Below are 8,138 nucleotides of genomic sequence, written 5' to 3'. Positions count from 1 at the left end.
ACAAAAAAAGTATTTAATTAATAAAAATATTAAATAAATGCACAAAAAATTGAAATTATTGAAAAAAAATTAGTTACAAAAAATATATTATTATAACTATTTGACTTTTTTTAAGCAACTATTATAACAACTATTTAATAGAGTATAAAAAATTATTAATCAATAAACTATTAATTATATATAAAATAAATTATATACTTTCCTCTTTTTTTAAAATAATAAATTGTATATAAATTAAATTTATTTAACGTTTTTAACTTTTAATTAAATTTAATTATTTTAATTGAATATTATATGTATAAAAAATTTATTTAAAATATTTTTAATATAAATACTATTAAATTGTAATTGTATAATAATAATTATAAAAAATAATTTAATAAAAAATAATTATATACTGCACAATAATTCAAATATAAATACACTTTATATATATATATATATAAAAACATTAAAATATTAAAAAACATTTTAAATAATAATATTTATTTTAAATAAAAAAAATAAATATTTTTTATATAACATAACGTTATTTATGTTGAAAACATACAGTGATTGCCACGAAAACAGTATCATATTTTCTGCACACTAGAGTAGAGATAAAACTCTTATATTAACATAATATAACGGTTTGGTTTTATCAATATATATATATATATATATATATATTGTTAGTACTACAGTATAATTATAGTTAGTTTTGTGCTTTTTTCTACAAAATATTCATTTTTTGGGGAAAATATACATTTTTTGTAAAATGTGTATATTTTGTAAAATTGTGTATTTTAAGGAAAAAAATGGAAAAAATACTAAAATGGATTTTTTTATTGAATATATTAAAGTTTTAGTACTATTTTTATATTCATTGTATTAATATTATACAGTAATAGTAAGTACTTTATATATAGAGCTTTTGGATCGGTTTGGTTGGGAATAACACAACAAAACTTCAACAAAACATTTTTCTAGTCTAAACTTTTTTTCACATTACAGTCAAAGTTACAGTTTAGACGAGTTATATAATACAGTGTTGTTATTGTTGTTGTTGTCATACATTTAATACATAGTAATAGTAGTAATAGTTATACAGTATTACAGTATAGCCTGTTATCACACATTCAAAACCGATTGATCGGTTGGCCGGAAAATTTGGTCGGAAATTTGTGCGGACACATACCCAGTCAAGCGGTTAGTGTTCCGGATAACCGATACTACAAGTGATCACACAAACGGGTTAACCACTGGCCACTAGTGACCGACCGATTTCGACGTATGGTTTTATGCATAAACGCAAACACCCGAAGACCGACGGAAATATCAAACGTACCGATCGATTGGTCAGCAGTCAGTACATCCATTTATCATCCGATTATTGGTGGCCGAAGAAATTGTAGTCCAGTTTATAGTCGCGCATATCATTGGCCGGCGTCGGAGGCCAACAGCGGCGACGACAACGACGACAACAACAACAACAACGATGAGTATGTCATCGCATCAGACGTCGACTTATCATTCGTCGGACAACAATAGCTACGGCGGCGGCGATCATAATGACTATCTAATGTCGTCCTCATCGGCCACTGGTGGCGGCGGTGGCGGTTCAATGTCCCACTCGTGGAGCGATACAAATCTGATGTCAATGGGCAGTGGCGGCGGCGGCGGTGGATCGTCATCGCCGCGCACCGGTATGTCATCGATACTGGCCGGCAGTATTGGTGGTACTGCGGGATCGTCTGCCACCAAATACGAAGACCTCAAACAAATGCTCGAATCCAATAAAGATGGCCTTAAGTTGGAAGCAATGAAACGTTTGATCGGAATGGTAGCCAAAGGTCGATCGCCGGATTCGGCTCGCGAACTGTTTGCACCGGTAGTCAAAAATGTTGTCACCAAAAATGCCGAACTCAAAAAACTAGTGTATCTGTATTTGAGTCGTTATGCCGAACAGGAACAGGATCTGGCGTTGCTATCGATTGCAACATTTCAACGATCGCTAAAAGATCCGAATCCACTGATCAGGGCATCGGCCATACGAGTCCTGTCATCGATACGGGTGCCGATTATTGCACCGATTATGCTGATAGCCATCCGCGACTGTAGTAACGATATGTCACCCTATGTACGCAAGACTGCCTGTCACGCAATACCGAAACTCTGGTCACTGGAGCCGGACTTGAAAAACGAAATCGTCGACATCATTGAACGTTTGTTGAACGATCGGACAGCGCTTGTGTTGGGTTCGGCAGTGGCCGCTTTCGAAGAGGTTTGCGCCGACCGAATCGATTTGATTCATCAGAATTACCGAAAGTTTTGTTCGCTTCTGGTCGACGTCGACGAATGGGGACAAATAATTTTGATCAATATGTTGATCCGCTACTCGCGGACACAGTTTTTAGATCCCAATCCTCCCCGGCCAACAACAGCGACCACCAAAGCTTCCGCCGCCGCTGCCGCCGACATTCCCGTATTAGATGCCGATCATAGGCTACTGTTGCGTAGCGCCAAACCATTGCTCCAGAGCCGCAATTCGGGTGTCGTACTGGCCGTCATTCAACTGTATCTATCGTTGTCGCCACAGAACGAGTTAAACTCACTGATTGTCAAACCGTTGATCCGGTTATTGCATTCGCATCGCGAAATACAGTTAGTTGTGCTCAAGAATATTGTTACGCTGACCACCACCACTGTTGCGGTCACTCCAGTGGTCGCTAATGGCGGCGGCGACGACGGCAAAGATAAGGCATCACTGAATCAAAATGATTTGACCAATAAATGTGACACAGAATTGATGGACAAAGAAAATACTGATGCAATCAATCAAACGGAAACTAAGAAGACTAAAGATAGCGATGAAGACGAGGAAGAGGAAGAAGAAGACGAGGAAGACTTCTTGAAATTTGACACAACAGGCGGCGGTAGAACTGGTTATTCTTCATCGGATAGATCTATCAGACAACTGTTTGAGCCATACTTGAAGTCATTCTTTATAAAAGCCAAAGACTCCACTCAATCGAAGATTTTAAAGTTAGAAATACTGACCAATCTATCGAATTCGGTAAACATTTCGCTAATTTTACGCGAATTTCAAGCTTACATAATGAACTATCAGGAAGACCTAGAGTTTATGGCGGCCACCATCCAGGCTATCGGTCATATAGCGGCCCGAATTGCCGAAATTGCACCCATTTGTCTCAACGGACTCATACGGCTGCTGTCCAACCGAAACGAATCCATTGTTTCCCATAGTATTGTCGTTATTCGTACACAAATTATCAACAAAGAAGAATCAATTATATCGGCTATAATCAAACAAGTGGTTCGACTGATGGACAAGATTACGACACCGCAGGCCAGAGCAACCATCGTATGGATTTTGGCCGAATTTTGTCCGGTCAACGACCGGGCCGCCCGTTACGCACCCGATGTTCTAAGAAAATTGGCCAAAACTTTCTGCCAGGAAGCCGACACCGTTAAACTACAGTCACTGAATCTGGCCGGCAAACTGATGATCACACAGGACACATCGGATCGGATCAAATTGTTGGTCAACTTTTTGTTCAATTTGGCCAAATATGACCTCAACTATGATGTACGCGATAGGGGACGCTTTTTGCGTCAATTGCTCAACGAACCCGAACTGGCCAAACGTATACTACTGGTACCCAAACAGGTACCCGATGTGGGCAAACATAGTTCGGGCGGCGGCGGCGGCGGCGGCGTCGGCGGTGTTGGAAGTTCTGATAGTAGCCGCCAGTTTCGAATCGGAACAATGTCTCACTTTTTGGCCAAAAAAGCGACCGATTATGAAGAGCTACCCGATTGGCCACTGGAACAGCCGGATCCTAATGTCAGACAACGCAAAGAGGTCTATACGGAACCAGAGTTGACCTCAACGTTCGCAAAAGTCAGCATCAAAGACCAAACAGCCGGCGGCGCCGGAGGTCAACGCAAGTCAGGATCGGTTAAGAAGTTGTTGAAAGAGAAGTCGTTCTATTCGAGTGAAGAGTCAGATGATTCGGAATCAGATGAAGTGACCGATGATGATGAGGACGACGACGAAGAGGTGACCGATGAGGATATGAGTGATGAAGAAGAAGACGAAGAGATTACTGATGAGGAAGACGACGAAGAATTGGAGGAAAGCGATGACGAAGAAGAGAGCGAAGAGGATGAGGAGGGATCTGATGACGAATCGGAAGGCGGCGACGATAGTGAAGAGGAAGAAGGATTGGTTGGCCAACAACAGGTCGTCAGACCAAACAAACCGAATCCAACAACAAAACAATCATCAGTTAATGTCTGACCACTCGATTAAATTGGATTTTTTTTTTAAATAAAAAACATTCAATTGGTATCTAATTATTATTATTATTATTAGAAGTTTTGAAATATGAGATTAAATTTTATAAATATATAAATATAATTAACTATTTGTTTGTTAATTACTGGTAATTATACTACTAATTAGTGTCACAAATAAATTTTTTAACAAAAAAAAAATCATATTTCAAAACAATATTTTTTGTAAAAGTTTTGTTTTTGTTGAGTATTTTTTGTATTTTACAGACAATTATTGTTGGAAACTCCTATTTTTTTGTGGGGGCGGAAAGGTATGTGTCTGTCTGGGCCATTGGTATGACTGTCTCGATCATCGATAACATTGTTTTTTTATATAAAAATTAAATATTTTATTATTATTAATAAATCTTATATACAATAATTATATTTTTAAAAATATATATATATATATTATTATGAATTAAAGTCTATTTAAAAAAAGGAGAAAATAATTGTGTGAAAGTGTTATCAATTACCTAATATATAAAAAAAATATAAATAATATATGCCTAACAATAATAGGACCTAACATTAACTTTTTTTTGAAAAAATACGAGTTACCGATGATTTAAAAAATATATACAGTGGTAGTTTCCAAACCCCCACTCCCCCTCCCGAAAAAAATATGACAGATAGACAGTGTATATCGCATTTGCTAATCAATCAATCAGTGAATCAATTGTGAAAAACAACATTAATTAATAATAACAAAAAAGGTTTGGAAAAAACCACTAAAAAAATTAATATTAAATTTTACTATTTATAGAGAGAGAGAGAGAGAGAGAGAGAGCGATAGAGAGAGAGATAATGATTATCTACCGGTAATCACTTGTTAGCATCAGGTGTTGTTTCCTCATCGGCTTCAAACAACTCAATAGGATAGTGCTGTTTGTAGGCCTTGAGATGGCCAACCAATTGCTGGTATTGTCCGTCCAAATGTTCGGGCAGCTGTTCATCCGGACAGCTGTAGACATCGGTAAACAGTGACCGAATGGACGGTTTCGGCACTTTTTCCGATTTGACCAGAGCCGACATAATCTCTTTGCGTACGTCGTCTTTGTACTGGTTTTCTTCGTCCTCCGCGTACCAGCCTTTCAGTTGCAATAGTCGTTTCAATCGCAGAATCGGATGATCCGATTGTTGCCAATTGCGAACTTCGTCGACACTACGATAGGCGGACGAGTCGTCGGATGTCGAGTGATGAGACACACGATAGGTCATGGCCTCGATCAGCACCGGCCGACTGTCTTCAAGACATATACGGCGAGCTTCGAGTGTTGCCAAATAGTTGGCAATAATGTCGTTGCCGTCGATACGTATGGCCGGTATGCCCAGTGCTGGACCTCTGGCCGCTTGAAACAAACAAACAATAAAACATATAAAATAACACCCAATCGTCTCCTAACACCTACCGATGCCGTCGCCTCTGTATTGTTCATGAGTTGGCGTCGATATTGCAAAACCATTATTACGGCTGAAAAATAAACAATGGATTAAAAAAACTGTTGTCAAACATATTGCTGGTGTTAAGGACGGGTATGTTATATATATATATAACTAACTAACTAACCAAAAGAAAATGATAGGACAGTCCAGTGTAGCGGCAAAGTTAAGAGCCGCGTGAGCGTCGCCCTCGGAGGCGGCGCCGTCGCCAAAATAGCACATCACTACCCGACCGTTTTGTTGGCGTTTGTAAGCGTAGGCCGAGCCGACACTGTGCACCATCTGGGACGTTAGGGTCGACTTTATCGTTACAAAGTTTAGCGCACGGCTACCGTAGTGTATCGGCATTTGACGGCCTTTACCCAAATCGTTACGATTGCCGAAACACTGGTCAAGAAAGTCTTCCGTACGAAAGCCGCGCCACATGAGTACACCTGTAGTAGTAGTTGTTGTACCAGTGGTGGTGATGGACAGGTATGTTTAGGTTATATCAATGTGTATAATCTAAGTGATCAATCACTATTACTAACCTGGCTCTCTGTACTGTCCATAGACCAGATCCGTGTCCTCGAGAGCGGCTGCCGGTCCAAAATGTGTAGCCTCTTCACCGTGACTGGTAATATAGAAGCTGATCCGACCCTGACGTTGGGCATTGTATAATATGGTGTCCATTTGGTTCAGTTTAACCATACCTGTATGTGTATGTGTGTACCGGTATAACCATTAGAAAGTGCTTATGGATGTAGACAACTATAACCTATATATATACAGTACAAGACTCTACAAACCTCTATATAGTCGTATGAGAAACGGTTTGTCTATGGATTGGTTCAACTGTTTCAGATCGTCGACAACTGGCTGACCAGATTTGTCGACTACCCGATAGACGGGAATACCCGGATAGCTGTCCGGATCGACAAAACGTAATTCCTGTGTCCACTGCGATCGGGAACCGGGAAACTGTGGCCGCTCTTCGTTGTACACCATCGACTGCGACGCCGACGACTGGCCATTGGTTTTTGTGTCGACAGTTTGGTGGCGCCGTTGTTGTTGTTGATGATGGCACTGATATTGGCCGCTAATGGCCGCCAACGATAATCGGCTTAACACTGATTGTGTGTGATATTGTTGGCCATCAATTTGTTGCGGCGGCAATTGTTTGGCCAATGATTTCAATAATAATAACTTTGCGGAAAACTTTTGATACATATTTATATGATATATCATATATGATATTATTTATAAAATATATTTTATTATTTTTTTTTTAATTTTTGGTTCAATAAGCTATACAATAGTCTAATAATTAACTTTTAATTAATTAATTTTTTTTAGTGATAAAACTTTTTTTTAAAAAATTATTTTTTTTGTAAATATATATATATATATATATATATTAATATTTTTGGTTATCATAACATTATTATTAATGGGCAAATAATATTCAATATATATATATTATTATTAACACACATACAAAAATTTATTATTAAAAAAAATAATATTTAAATAAATCAATAATAACTAATTATATTAATAATAAAAATATTTAATTGTTTAGTCATATATATAATCACATGATTAATAATTACCGTAAAAATTTGTTTATTAAATTTTTTTGTTTTCTATATAATATTATATTAAATATTCATATAATATATATATATATTTTAAAAAACACATGTCGTTAATACATAACTTATAAATTATTAACTCTTAATAATAATAATAATAATAAACAAGTTTTCAGATTTAATACCCAATAACTAAATAAAATCATTTATTTTATTAAATGACTAACAAGTTTATCAAGTTTTACTGTCAAACAAAAAACAAGTTATATTTTGTTTTAATATTAAACAAAAATTATATATTTTTTTATATAATAGTTGTTTAGCGCTATCTATTATTTAGCAAATTAAGGAATATTCTGTAATTATTAGTGGGGATGATCATGGTAAAATTTTTAATTCAATAAAAAATTTAATTTAAAATTATTTATTAACAAAAATAATATTTTAATAATAATATAATTTTAAAAATGTTGAATATATTTTTTTGCAAGTTTTAGTTGAAATTTTATTATAAAATTTTGTTAATACACACACACTCATAAAATTTATACAATATATTATAAATTAAAAATATATGAAACTAAACATTAAATATAAATAAATTTGTTATTAATATATCAATAGTTAAACTCAAATAAATTACAGATACATATATATATATATATATATTTGATATCAGTATATATTAAAATTTGTATAATAAAATACAGCATAATATAAATGCATACAATTATTATTATTAAATACTGTCTACTATCAATAAATAATTATATATATATTTAT

At 35.5% G+C, this 8,138-nt stretch overlaps 2 protein-coding genes across 2 annotated transcripts; one reads left to right on the top strand and one right to left on the bottom strand.

The window, feature by feature from the left end:
• The first annotated feature begins 992 nt into the window (after positions 1 to 992).
• On the top strand, positions 993 to 4,638 carry LOC128961744 (AP-3 complex subunit beta-2-like). Its single transcript, XM_054308008.1, has 2 exons — positions 993 to 4,351; positions 4,567 to 4,638. Exon 1 carries the CDS (start codon positions 1,478 to 1,480, stop codon positions 4,301 to 4,303), a length of 2,826 nt encoding a protein of 941 aa, XP_054163983.1. The 5' UTR covers positions 993 to 1,477; the 3' UTR covers positions 4,304 to 4,351; positions 4,567 to 4,638.
• Positions 4,639 to 5,108: 470 nt separating this feature from the next.
• Positions 5,109 to 6,990, bottom strand: LOC128962458 (2-oxoisovalerate dehydrogenase subunit alpha, mitochondrial-like). Its single transcript, XM_054308836.1, has 5 exons — positions 6,570 to 6,990; positions 6,312 to 6,473; positions 5,909 to 6,215; positions 5,751 to 5,812; positions 5,109 to 5,690 (listed from the first exon to the last, which is right to left on the bottom strand). Exons 1-5 carry the CDS (start codon positions 6,988 to 6,990, stop codon positions 5,164 to 5,166), a joined length of 1,479 nt encoding a protein of 492 aa, XP_054164811.1. The 3' UTR covers positions 5,109 to 5,163.
• Positions 6,991 to 8,138: the final 1,148 nt, after the last annotated feature.

Source organism: Oppia nitens, unplaced genomic scaffold, assembly GCF_028296485.1.
Source record: "Oppia nitens isolate AA-2021 unplaced genomic scaffold, nextdenovo-longstitch-racon4-pilon3 scaffold14_pilon_pilon_pilon, whole genome shotgun sequence".
Taxonomy (NCBI): Eukaryota; Metazoa; Arthropoda; class Arachnida; order Sarcoptiformes; family Oppiidae; genus Oppia; species Oppia nitens.
The sequence above is the reverse complement of the archived record's forward strand: the minus strand, read 5'-3'. Positions and strand labels throughout refer to the sequence as shown.